Source organism: Tasmannia lanceolata, unplaced genomic scaffold (assembly GCF_043159265.1).
Source record: "Tasmannia lanceolata isolate RefF3 unplaced genomic scaffold, GAP_Taslan_0.1 ptg000008l, whole genome shotgun sequence".
NCBI lineage: Eukaryota > Viridiplantae > Streptophyta > Magnoliopsida > Canellales > Winteraceae > Tasmannia > Tasmannia lanceolata.
The window spans coordinates 14,567,472-14,584,964 of NW_027518685.1; the positions used below are offsets into that span (position 1 = coordinate 14,567,472).

Below are 17,493 nucleotides of genomic sequence, written 5' to 3' on the forward strand. Positions count from 1 at the left end.
AATGGGAGGGATATGATTTTTTCACCACTCCCCCCCCCCCTCAAACGTGAATTGTGGCAGACTTAAGACTTTAGCAATTTTTTATGCCAAATCACGTTTAAGGGAAGCATAATCCTCCAGGGGGGTGAAAAAATCATCTCCCTAATGGGATTACACAAAAATGTAATTTTGGTTGCCTCATTCAGACTTTACAAGTGGGACTGTCCTTGTTGCTTGTAGGTTGTAAGTTGTAACTACCTAAAAGGTTAGAATGTGCTGGAATAAGCTTTGAGCATTGCAATTAGGTGTTAGCTCCGCTTTCTCCTATTTGTTCTTGTGCAGTTTAAGTTTCTCACTTTGTTAAACTAGTAAATCTAGATGCAGCATGTATGATATACGAGAACACGGTTCAACCAATGGTTGAGTCGGGTCAGGTTCGGGTTGGCCTCAACCCGGGTCCCGACCCAACCCGACCCGAGTTGCACATACCCCTAGTCGACATGCCTAAGAATGACCTTGACTTCCCATTACTTCCACAGTCCAGTCTACTTCTTCTGTCACTATTTTTGTTGAACACAATAATTTAAGAAAAGACCAATTATTTATACTCCTGTACTGTATATAAATGAATATCAAAACATGGTTTCGTTCTGGAATTAAAACCAAGGATCTGAGTAACAAAGCTTCACTTTTATATGGGTTAAATTTTCAATCTAAACGTAGGAATTGTGTTGAGCGATAATTCATGTTGGGCATGTGTGGCCGTAGCTATTATGATTCGGCCTATTGATTTGATCGGTTAAACAATATATAAATGGATCGGATGATCTGGTCTCTTGGTCTATTGGATCTAATTTGCTAAAACATTGCAGAGTTTGAAAATGATATTAAGATACAGTAGTATTAGTTGAAGTCATCTGGGGACCACCACATTGTACTATCATGCCCTCTCGTCCTACTGAATTTCTTCATTTATAATTTGACACATGGGCTTTTGTCATCATTCACGAGGTGGCTGGTTTTACATGCAACAAACCCCAAATGTCTTTTGCAATCGACCCTAGCAAATCCCTATGTATAAGTATATATTTATTGTTCTGTTTTGGTATGCAAAGGAAGAGGAATGCTCCGTTAGGGTGCAATCATGGGAAAAATACATGAACTTAGATCCACAATTGCAGGCCCCCCACCGTTACTCAGTCTATACTGTCGAATTGCAAACCCAAGTTATATGTACATGGATTGAGAAGCGTGCTGCTCAGATGATCTTAACCTCCGATGAAGAGCTTGACTGCCCGATCAAAGTGACATTGAGCCATTGGAAATTCAATGTAGGTCCCATAAGTCGGGTTCTCTCTCCGACCTTTACATGTAAAGGTCGGCCACCATATAAAATCTCCATGAAGCTTTCCGTGAAAACCTATTTGGTTTTGAACATGATTTTTTTCACGTCCTTAGGATTATGCGCCCCACTTTTAACGTGATTTTGACATCAAGAAGCGTTAAAGTCTGCCACAATTCACGTTAAAATGGGGTGCATAATTCTACAGGGCGGGGCTGAAAAAATCATCTCCCATCTTTCACGTCTGAGAAAACATATATGAAATACAAATGGGACGAGAAGCATGGCAGAGTCAAGTAAGGTGGGTCCCTTCATTTAAATGTGCAATTCACCACGAAACTTCGTACTAGACTTGCTAGGAAGCAAAAGTGGACTAAATATCAGCTATCATTTGCGCAGTTGCAGACCAACCCCATTTTCCACGGCAAAATTAAAAGAGGGTAATCAAAACCATTCCTATTCTATGCCTTGTAGTTGAATGGGAAAGAAATTGAAAATCTCCTACTTCAAGATAGGTTGCCTATATTTTAATAATAAATTAATATCTAAAAACTAGTTCTGGCTCTTCTATGGAAGATCAATTGTGAGACGGAGAATCCTCTTTAATTAATCCAACAAAGTGTAGGATAAAATACATCTTCTATTTGTCCATTTTTAGGAGTATATGATCTTAAGATATGTAAAAACACATAAAAAACAATCAAATTTAAGATTTAAACAAAATAATAATAATTTAAACAAGAGTTGGATTAAGTTAGTGCTTTCCAAATGACAAAGAAATGGACATAGAATAACAATATAGTAGCTTGAAAAGATGAGTCCTATATAAATAGTGCATGCGTCGTATATTTCCTTTTCAGAATACTCTGTGTCCAACGAGAATAGTGACAGAAACTTCTCGCTAGGGACTCATGGCCATCCGGTTACTTTTGTACTAGACTAGCTAAGAAGACACATTCGTGTCAGGGTGTCACTCCCCCCAAGCCATACATATACACTACATCCACAGGGCCTGGGTGTGACAGCCCCGTACACCTGCAAAGCAAGCTCTAAAAGTGCACAAGATTAGCAGAATAATAACAGAACTAACTACAATAATCAAATAATCTGAATTAAAGGTCTTACATCAATCAAATAATTAAATCTCAATTATTTACCTGCCTCGCAATCACATTTCTCTCTCTCTCTCTCTCTCTCTCTCTCTCTCTCTCTCTCTCTCTCTCTCTCTCTCTCTCTCCATGATTTTGTGTTCTTTGGTTTTCTGCTTGTTTGCTTTGATCTCTTCTTTAATAAGTGGTATCAAAGCTTCGATGCTTTGATTTCGTCTTCAAGAAGCTGGGCCTCCACCTGAAAATGCAGACAATGAGCAACCAGCTACTTTGGGGCTACGTGGACATGTACCTCAAATTGTTCCTTTCAACAGAGGGCAAGAAGCACCTCATGGAGGTGGTCAAGGCCTAGGACAAGAAACCAATAAACCGCAAATACCTGCAAATGGAGACATGCGGAAACACAATTCACAATATGAGTACCAGCCAATTGGGTCTAATCATAAATTCATAACCCAATGACTCATTTCATCCTAATCAACTTGAATCCTGATGAAATGCGTGACAGCTCACATGGTATGGGTTCAAGATATCGTGGGCAGGCATGGGAGCCACTTTACAGCCTTACAGGAGAATACTGGTGGAAGTGTCGTCCCTGCTTATGGTAATAGAGAATGGAGAATTTATATGATGGGTGGCCGTGCAAACACGTGAAGTCTAAAAAAATACGGTACGGCCCACTTCATATGATGATCCAAGCCGTCCATCTGTTGGGGCACAACGTAAATAGTTTTTGCCCCATAAATCATTTCCATAGGAAGATCCTAACCCTCTGATCTGTATATGTACTGCCCCAAAAATCATTTATGGAATCTTCTACTGATTGGAGGGCTAGGATCATCCTATGGAAATGAATTTTGAGGCACAACCTACTTAAGTTATGGCCCAACGGATGGACGGTTTGGATCATCATATGGAATAGTCCATACCATACTTATGTTATGTAGACTTCAGCACCCATCATATAAATTCTCTGCAGAATGAAACTTCAAAGAAACATGTGCTTATTTGGAGCTCTGTTCAGAAGCTACATGTATTTATGGTCTAAATGCGCCTTCAATTGGAACCAGTGATCTATTGTCCGTCACACATAAGGACGGTTGAGACAAATTGGGTACAGATTGTTGAACATGAAAGTCTTTTGAATTAGATGTCTAGACAATCCAGCTGTTGGCCTTTTGCAAAAGTCAGCTGACAGAGACATAACCGAAATGATGGAATGATAAAAAAAACAGTCTGAAAATTTTGGCATTTCCAGAATAGAGTAGAAGATGAGTGTGTATGTTCTCGAGGAGATATATTCTCTGTTTTGGTTTCTTTATTGAAACTGAACATCAAAGTTTCTATGTTTGGTTTCCTTTTTGAAGTGTGTTGAGTTGGGTGTCTTGAATTCAACCCAGTTTAGGGTCCGAAATATTTTGTGCGATCTAGATGCGGCCCGTTTATCCTCTTGGCCCGGCCCGTTTTATGCGTTTTCGGCCAATAAGTTACGGGCCGCTTTATAATAAAGGGGTTTTAGGGCTTATTTCGTAGTCTTGTCCTTGGAAAGAGAGTTGATAGCAGAAAAGGGTGTAAAAGGGGTGTTCTAGGGTTTCTGTGGGTTTTGGTGAGAGATTATGATCTTCTCTTGTAATCTTCAGTTGATATAGTAGATTTTCTCGTTGCCTCTGCCGTGGACAGAGGTTTTGCCGAACCACGTAAATCTTTGTGTATTTGTGCGTTGTTTGTGTTTGCTTGTTTTCGTTTGATTTGACACAATTCATTTCTTGATATGCTTCCACAGTTTCTCAGTTATTTATGGATTGTTCTAATGCACATATAGTCGGCCTATGGCGGGAAAGGTGACAGAGCTGATCCTTCGACATGGCCAGAGGTTGAAGGGCCATTAACGGTAAGAACATTTTCTTGAAATTAATATCAGAGGACCCTATCCTTTCTGGTTGCTTTCCTCTTTAGTTCAATGTATACTATGTCTTTGTTGACATATTATTCTTTTATGTTCTGGTCATTCAGGTTCTCCTGTTTGAGGGTCATTGAAGTCGCAGATCGCTGTTGAGAGGTTTTTCATTACAAAGTGAACTGTGTTCATTACTAATGAGATGGATTCCCTAACAAAGGACCTCTTTGGATGCCTCTCAAAGTTGTTTGTATAGCTCTCAAGTAATTTGCATATAATCTTGTAATAGGTGGTCTTGAAATGAGACTATTTTCAAATAACGCCTAGGGATTTTCTAGGGAATTTTGTAGAAAGGCATTTCACGGCTGATTTTTGCATGAGAACCACCAGTCTCACTTTTCAGGGATTACGTCTTATTCATTTAATTTATCTGAGGTGGCTGTTCTCTCGTGCAAAAGTTAGCTGTGAAATGCCTTTCTATGAATTCGGAAGAGAACCTTTTTTTTTTTTTGATTGGTAAGCTGGGATTAAACCTGCGACCATTGAGATTCAAAGGCTCAACCAATTGAGCTACAAGCCCAATTTGCAAACCCATCCAAAGAGAACTTAATGTACCATTTGTGAATAAGATTAAATTGAAACTATCTAATTTGCAATTAAGTACCAATTTTGATAGCATCCAGCCTAAGATTGACCATTCCCCTGATACACAATATGTAAATATATGTTTTTCTTTGTGGGGTGTTTGGATCTGGGGAAATGAAAATTATTGAAAATATTATTATATATGGAAAAAAAATTCATGGGCCTAATAGGTTTGCAGTTTTCGTTGACAACTAAGTAAAAATTCCGATTTAGGGAAAAAGAATACATGGAAATGAGTTTACTAAAACACTGGAAAATTCATTTTCAATTGAAATAAATTGTGATTTTTTTCCATACATCCAAAGTTCCAAACAGAGATAATGTTGTTTGGTCAGTTTGCTGACCGTGAACGTGGTGAGTCCTTGACATGCACACAAGCTCTTTTTCGCTTCTCAGGGCTTTCTGGGAACTATAATAACTTTTGATGGCTGTTTAAATAATAAAAGACAAGGTGCATTAGTGCATTTATCAAAACATGGTAGTGCCGATATCAGTCACCTTTTTTTTTCTTCAAAATTCCGAATCATGGTTGAAACCGTTAGATATGAGAAAAAAAATGATGTTTGAGAAATTGCCTCAAGGCTCTCCTCTTATAACGGGGACATATATTGCACAATTAACTATGGGCGATGATATTGTCACCCCCCCTGCGTACGCATTCGCCCCCCTTATTAATGCTTTTTGACGTCAAATCAAGCCAAGAGGGGAGCGAATGCGTAATTTAGGAGGGGTGACAATATCATCGCCCTTAACTATACCCCTATATGAATAGAGAATGTCAGGCCATTCTCGCACAGAGCCATTTTGGAGCCCTTTTTTTTTAAGAGAGATGAGCCACCTCATGAATTAAAAGAAAGAACAAAAGAAAAAAAAAAATGCTTGAAGATATAAGAGAAAGCTGGCTGCTATGGATTTTCTCGAATGAGATGTTGTTTAGAGAGGACCCTTTGCATGGGTTTTTATGGGAAATGAGAAGGGTCAGGCGAATTAATCAAGAGGATTTTAGGGCGTCAAAATTGGATTTGGACCTACAAAAAAAAAAAATCGGATTTGTGTGGGTTTTGGGAAGAAAATGTTACAATCCTGAGTGGGGTCTCTGCCTAGGTATAGGACTAGGGGGGACCTAGCCAAGTATGGGTCCCACCATCAACTCTGAAGCTTTTGCAGCCACCACATACCGTGTTTGGCTCACGGAAGTGTCTACCTATGGAGAGGAGTACCTGGTAAAAAGCCAGAGTGAAAGCCACTAGGTCGCTGCGGAAGGGGTCACCTGTGGAAAAGGCTTCCAGGAAAAAAATGCTAGAGTGAAAGCCATCGTAGAGTGGGTTGCCGATGATTGCGGATGCAAAGGCGTGGTGGAATGTTACTGTCCTGAGTGGGGGCCTTCCTAGGTTATAGAAATGGGTGAGACCCAACCTGGTATGAGACAAGTTTAAAGGTCCTTGCTTAATGCGTTCCATCAACTCTGGAGCTTTTGGCATATTGGCGAGGTACGTAACATTAAATCGTTTGTAAATCCTAAAGGAAGTGAGATTGATGTACCCTAACAGAAAATTGATTGTAAATCGTGAAGAAAGTTGTTACGAACATGGCAACCGACAATATTTTTAGTAGTTTCCCTATTCTATATTTAGCAAATGGATATTTGATAGGATTCTTACTATAATGGCTAGACTCTTAAAATAACAAGCTTTATATAATTGGGAAGGAGATCTGGGTAGGATTCTTATTAAGTAGGAAAGTTACATAGCATCTACGGCTTATAAATAAGTTGTAATGTTCTATTTCATCAAGGAAGAAAATTGTTCTAGAAATTGTGATTTTTGCACAAGGGGTACCAATCCTTTTCTCGAAGTGGATCAAGAGGCCGATCTTCTCTATAAGAAGATCAAATCCATTGCGAACCGATTTGAGTTTGTAACAGAAGTGAGATTGATTGGGATTTTATGTGAAGATGAAAGGTTCGGGTTAGTCATTCATGGGAGAATTTTTAAGGGGCAAAAAGAGATTTTGGAGATTTTTTGGAGAAAAAACGCAAATACAGAAGAAAATCTCCTTCTATGACTTGAATGGATTGGGATTTTATGTGAAGATGAAAGGTTTTTTGAGGGTTTTCTCATACTTGAATGGATCATGACAGAAGCTATAAATATGGAGAATGACGGGGCCATTTTTTATTGACTCCTAAAAGAAGAACACAAAAACGTGTAAAAGGTATGCTCGGAAAGGAGTAGACGAGATAGTGGAAGTCAAATTGGACGACAAGCATGGCCGAGTCAAATAAGGTGGGTCCCCTTCAGTTAAATGTGTATTTCACCACGAAACTTGTCCCTGGTGTGGAGTCTTGCTAGTTGAAGAATACAAGTCGTCTTGATTGTACTACGGAGCTTAATGCCTCCGATTTCTTTCCCACTAGACTTGTTTGTGTCTTCCGAGCAAGTGATCTTGTTTTTTGTGATCTATCGAATCACATAGATCATGTGATCTTGTTTTTTGTGTGATTTCATTTCTCTTATGCATCTTGACGTTGTGTTGTTCTTTCTGCAATCCTATTTGAGAAGGTATTCAGTTTTCTTGATTTGGGTGTTTGGTTGGGACTGGGAGTTGTCAATTGATCACCGTTAGATCGAATCCTAATGATCAATATTAAGTACTTTCTATCTGATAAATGCTTTGGAGCTTCCAAAAAAAATTTGTAAGTACTTTCTATTCTTCCAAACTTTGCACAGCCACCCAAATTCCCTGTAATGAAATCACAGCCTCCCTCCAACAACCTCCCACATCTTTCAATTCAAACATAAACCCCTTTCTCATTCCAAAAGATTCAATCCAAAACCCATAAGCTCTGAAGAGGTTTCCAAAGCATTAGATGAGTAACAAAGGCCTAAGTTATTTCTATATTCTCTCTCCAAATTCCAACTTTTGCTGCAGAGTAGCAGAAATATATCTGATAAATGCTTTGGAGTACTTTCTATTTTAAGTTAGCTTACTTCAGATACTATATGAGTGTTATACAGTTTTCTGATTTCTTTCCACTTGTACAGTTACATAGCAATCACAAGCTTCCAAGAGGTTTTCTGATTTCTCCAGTCATACATACTACATAGCATTCACAGCCTTCCAAAAAAAGTTCGCTTTATTCATCTCTTTCCCTTGAAAACAGACCATTTCCCACCAAAGAATCATGCATGAATCCCAAAGGGCAGAAAACTTTTAACACAAGCCAAACGTTTCCATCTCTGCCTACTAAAGAGGAATCTCCTTCAATCCAACCACCAAAACAAATCCAAAATTGTTAAGACTAACCAGCTAAAGAGGGAAAGGATTCAACAGAGAAGAGCTTTAAATTTGTAAAACAGAATCGCATTCGACCCAACCGCCAAAACTAATTTGAAAGAGCAAAGTCCCACCAGTGAAAGATGGAAGGATCCAATCGAGAAGAATCTCCACCGCCTCCGAATTTCACTCTTCCAGTGGATTCCGAGCACAAGGCGACTGAATTCCGATTGTTCTCTATGGCGGCGCCGCACATGAGGGCCTTTCACCTCTCATGGATCTCCTTCTTCTCCTGCTTCGTCTCCACCTTTGCGGCCCCACCCCTCTTACCTGTCATCCGTGACGACCTCAATCTCACGAGCACCGACATCGGCAACGCTGGGATTGCTTCCGTCTCTGGTGCGGTCTTTGCCCGACTTGCCATGGGCACAGCTTGCGATCTCGTGGGCCCCCGCATTGCTTCTGCTTTTCTATCCCTCCTCACAGCCCCTGCTGTCTATGCCGCAGCCACCGCAAACTCTCCCACCTCATTCCTTTTAGTTCGTTTCTTTGCGGGCTTCTCCCTTTCCAATTTCGTCTCCACCCAGTACTGGATGAGCTCCATGTTCTCCGCTCCGGTGGTCGGTCTTGCCAACGGTGTTGCTGGTGGTTGGGGTAACCTTGGTGGTGGGGCCACGCAGCTCCTAATGCCCCTCTTGTACTCACTCATCCTCCACCTTGGTGCCACCTCTTTTACTGCCTGGCGCATTGCATTCTTTGTCCCTGCAACTATCCAAGTCTTAACAGCATTAGCCATCTTGGCCTTTGGCCAAGACCTACCAGATGGAAACTTCAGCCAGTTAGAAATATCTGGGGAGAAGCCGAAAGACCAATTCTTGAAAGTTTTATACCATGGAGTCAAGAATTACAGGAGCTGGATCTTGGCTTTAACTTATGGGTACTGTTTTGGGGTGGAATTGACAGTGGATAACATAATCGCAGAGTATTTCTATGACAAATTTAATCTTAAACTTCACACTGCTGGAATTGTCGCAGCGAGTTTTGGATTGGCAAACATAGTTTCTCGACCTGGTGGAGGACTTGTCTCAGACCAGATGGGGAAGAGATTTGGAATGAGGGGGAGGCTGTGGAGCTTGTGGGTGGTTCAGAGCTTGGGTGGGGTGTTCTGCATTTTGCTAGGGCAGATGAGCTCGTTAAGTGCTTCAATTGGCGTGATGATTGGTTTTTCTCTCTTTCTTCAAGCTGCATGTGGACTAACATTCGGGGTGGTTCCGTTTATCTCAAGAAGGTGAGTGTCCTCTTTCTCAGCATGTTCCATATATTTTGATGCGTTTATTTTTTTTTTTTTGGAGGGTTCTTCATTACTTAACCTAGATAATTTAGTGTCTTCCCCCAGGCTCGACGCTATATATCCGGTTTTCTTTATATAGACTGTTAGGCACTGATATTGAATAGTTATGTTGGGTCATAAAAACCCATTGTTCTAACCAGTCATACAGCAAGAGGAATGCCTTTCCAATCATAGGATCTCTTCAAGAGCAACTCCAACCTTCAGATTTTTTCTTTCAATATTTTATGGAATGCTTTGCTATTATATGAAATATTTTTCACCAACTTGATATGTATCATGGTGTTGAACTACATGCCACTGTCTAAAACTCAAAGAATTGATTCTTGTTATACAAGACTACTTGAAATCATTCAAATCAAGTCAGCAAGGTCATTGTTCAAATTCAAAAGAATGTACTCCGTATTGATGGTTGTTTTTACTAAAGTATCCTATATTCAACTTCGTAGGTGATGCAACTCAAATCCATTGGTCATTCAAACCAGAAATTGGAGAGGATGGCCTTTGAAGAAAGAGACTCGTATGAATAGTGGTGAATTTTTATTTGAACTGTTGGAGTATTTGTTATGGGTTTTAGAATGACAATGTTTTGGAAAATGGGAGGGAAGTGTGAAGCTTCTAGATTTTCTATTTTGAATTGAGAAGGTTCGAGTTGAAGTAGGAAAGCTTCATCAAGACTAGCTTATAGTTAGAATCAATTTAGAATAGAAGTTATCTTGTCAGAGGAGATTTGGGTTACTTTCCTTTGGAAAGTTCCTAATTTGGTTCTAAAAGAATTCTAATTTGTTCAAGGATGTTCAAGAAGTGTTTCAAAGTTAGAAAGTGCGAAGTAAAGGTTTATGATATTGTGTCTAGGAAGGGAAGTGTTTTATAGATGAATATTAGTCTACTTATATGATGCAACATCTTTTTTGCTATTAGTTTTTCTTTTCTCTGTCATTCTCTGTTTGAAGCAGCACCAGAGTCTGCTCCCCTTCTTGCCTTTTGTTGAGTTATGTGATTAGTTTTATTTTGGGTTTGAAGTTAAGTTCGAACCATGTGATTGTTATTCTAGTCTAGCTATACCAGCAAGGTTTTACCTCATATATTTCAAATAAATGAATTCTAATATCATTCAATAATATTACATGATTTTCAAAGATAAATAGTATTCATATAAATTATATCCACATTACTTCATTTTATTACAATAGATTGGTCTTAACAAATGACCTTTTTTGTTCTCCTGTTATTAGACTTTGTTCTTGTTTTGGAGAGGACCACAAATCTCTTCTTCTTTATATTCAAGACTCAACTTATATATTCTCTTATGTCATTATGATTTCCAAAAACCATTACAGGTCACTGGGAGTGATTTCTGGAATGACAGGAGGTGGTGGAAACGTGGGTGCAATTTTGACACAGCTGATATTCTTCAGAGGCTCCAGATACTCAAAGGAAACAGGGCTCACTTTCATGGGGGTCATGATTCTAGTCTGTACCCTTCCGATATGGCTTATCTACTTCCCGCAGTGGGGTGGAATGCTTTATGGTCCATCAAGTAAAGAGAATGCCACGGAAGAAAATTACTACTTGTCAGAATGGAATTCAAAGGAGAAAGAGAAAGGTTCCCATCTAGCAAGCTTGAAATTTGCAGATAACAGTAGAAATGAAAGAGGTAGAAGGGTGGATTCCGCACCCACGCTTCCCTCATATAGAAAACCCACACATATATGACTACTTCTTGACTCCTTCAGATTCCTAAGGTTTAAAGCTGCTTGACATCACAAAAGGAACATGTGCCCCGTTCCCCATTCATGACCAAATATGCATGTAGATGTTTAAATACCACTTTTCATATTCCATCAATGGAACAGAGATCAAGGGTTGCACAACTTTAGAAGCTGTGACAATGGGAGTGTCCTTGTTGCTTGTAGGTTGTAAGTTGTAACTACCTAAAAGGTTAGAATGTGCTGGAAATAAGCTTTGAGCATTGCATTTAGGTGTTAGCTGCGCTTTCTCCTATTTGTTCTTGTGCAGTTTAAGTTTCTCACTTTGTTAAACTAGTAAATCTAGATGCAGCATGTATGATATACGAGAACATGCGCGGTTCAACCAACGGTTGAGTCACACATGTGTTCAGATATAATTCAGTGCTTATGTTCTTCTAGAAACAATGTACCAATGCATAGTTTCATAATACCTTACTTTATTTTGTAGAATATATAAGGCCTATTTGCCTCCTCAAAATTAGAGAAATCTCCCCGTAAATTGGACATTTTTAAGTAAGAAACCTTCCCTGACTTTTCTGAGTAAAATTTCTACGAAACTTTTTCTCTCAATAAAAAGGAAATGCTGCTTTTGTATATCTTGTGAAAGGTGGGGAAGTATTATTACCCCCACGCCAAAAATAAATAAATAAATAAAAATCAAACTTTATCTATAAAATAAAACCCCAACAATGAAAATGGAAAGAATAATTGAAATTTTAATTGTTTTTTAGATAACTCAGACTTACTAATAAAGAACTAAAGAATACAAAGCTACAGCAGGACAATGACCCAATGCGCAAGGACAACTGAAATTTTGATTGTTTTGCAGATAACGAAGACTTTACTAATAAGAGATAAAGAATACAAAGCTACAATAGGGCAATCACCTAATGCACACAACTGCAAAACACCCTCTTTGCATAATTAGTCACCTCATTAGCCACACTCAATTTATGACAAATTTTTGTTATAGATCATCAAACAAATCTGAAGTTCATCGATGATAAAAGCAAGCATCCATGATAATCACGTTGGGCAAATTGCCTTTTGAAATTAGAGGTCCCTTAAGCAAGGTTTCAAATCTCGAGCGAAATCGAAATCTCGACCGAAACCAAAATTGGGTTAAGTTGAAATGCTACAAAATTTCGATAGAAAATTTCGTTATCCCAGAAATTTCGAGCCGAAATTTAAGGAATATCCCTACAAAATCTGAATTTTATTCGTTATTTAATATTATAAATTTCAGCCGAAATTACCCAAATTCTGAAATTTCTGTAATTTCACCAAAATTTCCTACAGGATAAAATATTACTTTTTTCCTATTTCGACGGATTTCGAAATTTCGGTTTTGGTGAGGGCCAAAACGGATTCCGAAACCGAAATTTAAAACCTTGCCCATAAGTACTCACAAAACCTAATCCCCCGACAAATAAGTCAATCAGTTGCCTCAATTTGTTTTAACACCATTCACACCAAAAAAAATGCCAATTTCACCAAGGCTAGCGGACATACAATTAAAGATTAACGTGAACAAGGAATGCCAATACCAGCTTACGGACAAACTTGAACGATGAATGCCAGTACATGGGATCCATAAGACTGGTTTAGGGCCAGATGTTCTTAAAGGCTTAGGGCCTGGGCTGGGGAAAAAAGCAAATAATGCCTCTCAAAGCTGGTCATTAATTTTCTTCTTAAAAAGTGTTTAGAAAATTTCCCAAAATAAAATAAATACCTAATACCTTCACCTTCTTGTTGCAGAGAATCTCCTTTTAGGCTTATAATCGAAAATCCTTTTATACAATACTCAAACAATTTATAAACTCCTCAACCCGATGGCTTCCATGGAATTCCAGGATCTCAATTTTTAGATTCAATTCCCATCTCCTATCGTCACGCATAAACATCTCCCTATGATGTGTATGATTGTGTAATGGATTCTCCATGTTGGGTATATGATATAACCTATGTATGTTCTAATATAAGCCCAATAACATAATGGACCGGTGTAGTGGGCCTACATGGGCTAGAGTTCATTAACTAGTCATTAACCCTAGTGTATCTCTATATATATAGGGGTTGGAGGCAACAAACTTGGTATTCCAAACTAGATACCTTGGGTGTAATGCTTCAAGCAACTTCTTGCTTGACCTAATTCCTCTAACAATCTTGAAGCATTATCAAACCCTGATCGACTTCAATTACCCAACATCCAGACAAAGAAGAGGTCGATTGACTCTTTCTCTCTCGTATTTCCCAACACGTATACACAACAGATACGTCTCTCACGGAGTTTGTTCCTCTCTGCTCGTGTTGGATACATCGAGGAACCCTCTCTTTCGTCCCCCTATTATACAAACTGTTTTTGGTTTGTACATACCAAAGATCTCTTGAAGAGATGACGTGGCCATCTTGCAACTCCACCCAAGACGAGGATTGAAGGTCTGTGTTGTAATCTTGTGCATCAAGATTAACCGACCATACCCTCTCTTTTTATAAGAGTTGATCTTGTTTTTCACTTTGCAAGGTTTTGTGTACCATCCTGGCTTGTGTTTTTCACTTTGCAAGGCTATGTGTACCATCCTTATTGGTAGAGGATTTGTCTTGGGTAAAATCCAGTTGGCCGAGTATTTTTTTTTGGGAGGAGGTTTTGTTGGCAGAAACCCATCTCCACCTTGGAAAGGTCTCTGTTTGGGAAACGCCTATTATTTCTCCCCAAATTTTTTGGGTATCCTCCACTTTACATTTGATTTGGCCGTGGATCTCTTCCCAATCAAATTAGATTTAGGCGTGGGTTCTTTCCATAGGTTCTTTCCACCTCCAAATTCGTTCGGGCGTGGTTTGTTCTACCTCCAATTAGTTGAAGCTGGGTGGAATTTTGGTTGGGGGTTTGTCAAATTTCATCCGTGGCTTGATCTCTTGGATCGAATTTCTTGCTGAAACCCTCTTGGGCAAAAAGGTGTTGCCGAAACTCTCTTGGATTCGATTCTTGGACTCGTCTTGGATTTGGTCCGCGATTCGGTTCTCGCGATACGCAATCAGGTGCACTATTTTCAATTCTTACTATTATCTAGTTTATATAATGGAAAAGAATACTATTCAGTTTGAGATGATCAAACTTCAATCGTTTGGGGGGTCTGAATTTAATTCATGGAAGCGAAAAACTCAATTCAGTCTAAAATATTTGAATTGTTTTTACACCGTTTTGAGTACCTTTGCTGATACGGTTGAAGATGTTAATCAATCTCAATGGCTTGTTGTCTGTGATTCGTTTCTTCTAGGTGCAATCATATATAAGTTACCATCTGCTTAACACTCTTTTAAAATTGAAATTTATAGGAAAAAAGTGCAAGTGGGATGAGATTTTCAATTTCTTTCCCATTCAACTATAAAGGGGACCCACTTTATTTGACTCATGGCATGCTTGTCATCGTCCGATTTGTATTTTGTATACATTTTTCCAGTCTTCAAAATCAGTCGTCACGCCTAAGAATGACCTTGACTTCCCATTACTTCCACAGTCCAGTCTACTTCTTCTCTCACTATTCTGGAATAAAAACCAAAGATCTGAGTAACAAAGCTTCACCTTTATGAGTTTTATAAGGGTTAAATTTTCACTCTAAACGTACGAATTGTGTTGACCGATAAATCATGTTGGGCATGTGGGGCCATAGCTGTTATGATTCGGCCTATTGATTTGATCAGTTAAAATAATTTATAAATTGATCGGATGATCTGGTCTATTGGTCTATTGGGTCTAATTGTAAGCTAAAACATTGCAGAGTTTGAAAATGATATGAAGATACATTAATATTGAAGTCATCTGGGAATCGCCAGTGTGTATTACCCTACCTTCTCTTCCTACGGAACTTTCTTCATTTATAATTTGATATATGGGCTTTTGTATTCACTCACGAGGTGGCTGGTCTGACATGCAACAGATGAACTGCGAGATGTCATTTGCGATGGACCCTAGCAAATCCCTATATATAAGTAGAGAAAACGGTTCCTACACATATGTGTAGAGAGTTCTCTACACACTAGCTTAAAATACAGTGGGGGCCCACATTGTTTGGGTGATCCAAGCCATCCATTTTAAAGGCCCTCACATAGATAGGGTGTCTACAAATAATCAGATCCATAAGATCATCCCAACCCTACGATTTGTGGAGGTAAAATGGATGTCTTTAAACCTTCACAAATTAGTCCATTTTTTGCCTCCACAGTTCGAATGGTTAGGATGATCCTATGGATCTGATTTTTTGTGGACACCCTATCTATGTGAGGGCCTTAAAAATGAATGGTTTGGATCACCCAAATAATATGCCCCCCATTGTATTTTAAGCTAGTGTGTAGATAACTTATCTACACATATGTGTAGGAACCGTTCTCTCATGTGAATAATTATATATTTATTGTTCTGTTTTGGTATGCAAAGGAAGAGGAATGCTCCGTTAGGGTGCAAATCATGGGAAAAATACATGAAATTAAATCCACAATTGCAGGGGCCCCACCATTAGTCAGTTTATACTGTCGAATTGCAAACCCATGTTATGCGCACATGGATTGAGAAGCGTGCTGCTCAGATGATCTTAACCTTCCGATCAAGAGCTTGACTGCCTTGTCAAAGTGACATTGAGCCATTGGAAATTCAATGTAGGTCCCAGAAGTTGGGTTGTTCAGACCAACCGAAAAGGGGACTATTAAGTAGTAGGAAAGTGCCTCATTGCATTCCAGACGACCAGTAATGACACGCCACGTGAAGCATTCCATGAAAACCTATTTGGTTTTGAACTACGATGGAAAATGCAAAAAACATGAGCAAGAATAAAGAGGTCAATTTATTAAGCGGAGTGATAAATCGACTCCCAAACATCTTAAAGAACCAGAGGAGAGAGAATGACACATAGGGAGTCAATTTAAGATGTTTGGGAGTCGATTTATCACTGCCCCTTAATTAAAGGGAGATTATTTTTTCAACCCTCTGGGATTATTGCCCCCCTCCCCATACGGGATTTGACATAAAAAAGCGTTAAAGTCTGCCACAATTCACGTTGAAATGGGGCCGCATAATTCTACAGAGCAGGCTGAAAAATCATCTCCCATTTTTCACGTCTGAGAAAACGTATACGAAATACAAATGGGACGAGAAGCATGGCAGAGTCAAGTAAGGTGGTACCCTTCATTTAAATGTGCAATTCACCACGAAACTTCGTACTAGACTTGCTAGGAAGCAAAAGTGGACTAAATATCCGCTTTCATTTGCATAGTTGCAAACCAACCCGATTTCCACGGCAAAATTATAAGGGGGGTTATTTTGTGGACTCTATCCCAATGGTTTGGTAATCAAAACCATTCCTATTCTATGCCTTACAGTTGGATGGGAAAGAAATTGAAAATCTCCTACTTCAATCTGTCCTAATTATCTGAGTTACGGGAATTTTTGCTTTGTTGCCTTCTGTTCTTTCTAAAATGTTCATTCATAAAATCCACAAGTAGGTCTTCGTCATTGTTCACATCTAAATTAGTCATATAAAATCTAAAAACTATTTCTGGCTCTTCTATGGTATGGATAACATGTAATAGATGAATTGTGAGACGGAGAATCCTGTTTAATTAATCCAACAAAGTGTAGGATAAAATACATCTTCTATCTGTCCATTTTTAGGAGTATGTGATCTTAAGATATGTAAAAACACATAAAAACCAATCAAATTTAAGATTTAAACAAAAATAATAATAATTTAAACAAGACTTGGATTAAGTTAGTGCTTTCCAAATGACAAAGAAATGGACATGGAATAACAAGATAGTAGCTTGAAAAGATGATTATTAAAATAGTGGGCCCCACCCATCATAACATGAAGTGTAAATAGTGGGCCTGTTTACATCAAAATATGAGATGTGTGGGCTCCACATTATGCGTGGGATAGGGGAAGATGGTGGGTCCACCTATCAAAACATGAAGTATAAAATCGTGGGCCTCAACATGCGATAAAAACTCAACTGCCCCCATTGGCTGCAGCCTGCGTGCATTTAATAATACCAATGGGGCCGCCCTTGGGATTTGCTAGGCAATTTCCTACAAGCCCTCAATTTTGCAATATATAGAGAAGTAGACACAATATTACTCTCACATCCATTGAGAG

At 38.9% G+C, this 17,493-nt stretch overlaps 1 protein-coding gene across 2 annotated transcripts; it reads left to right on the forward strand.

The window, feature by feature from the left end:
- Window positions 1–7,336: 7,336 nt before the first annotated feature.
- On the forward strand, window positions 7,337–11,681 carry LOC143884490 (high affinity nitrate transporter 2.5-like). Of its 2 annotated transcripts, XM_077388108.1 has the most exons (3): window positions 7,337–7,667; window positions 8,017–9,536; window positions 10,937–11,681. In XM_077388108.1, the coding sequence occupies exons 2-3, from the start codon at window positions 8,392–8,394 to the stop codon at window positions 11,310–11,312; spliced, it is 1,521 nt and encodes a 506-aa protein (XP_077244223.1). In that variant the 5' UTR covers window positions 7,337–7,667; window positions 8,017–8,391; the 3' UTR covers window positions 11,313–11,681. The 2 variants fall into 2 exon arrangements, with proteins under 2 accessions (XP_077244223.1, XP_077244222.1); XM_077388107.1 differs by having other exon boundaries at window positions 7,337–9,536.
- Window positions 11,682–17,493: the final 5,812 nt, after the last annotated feature.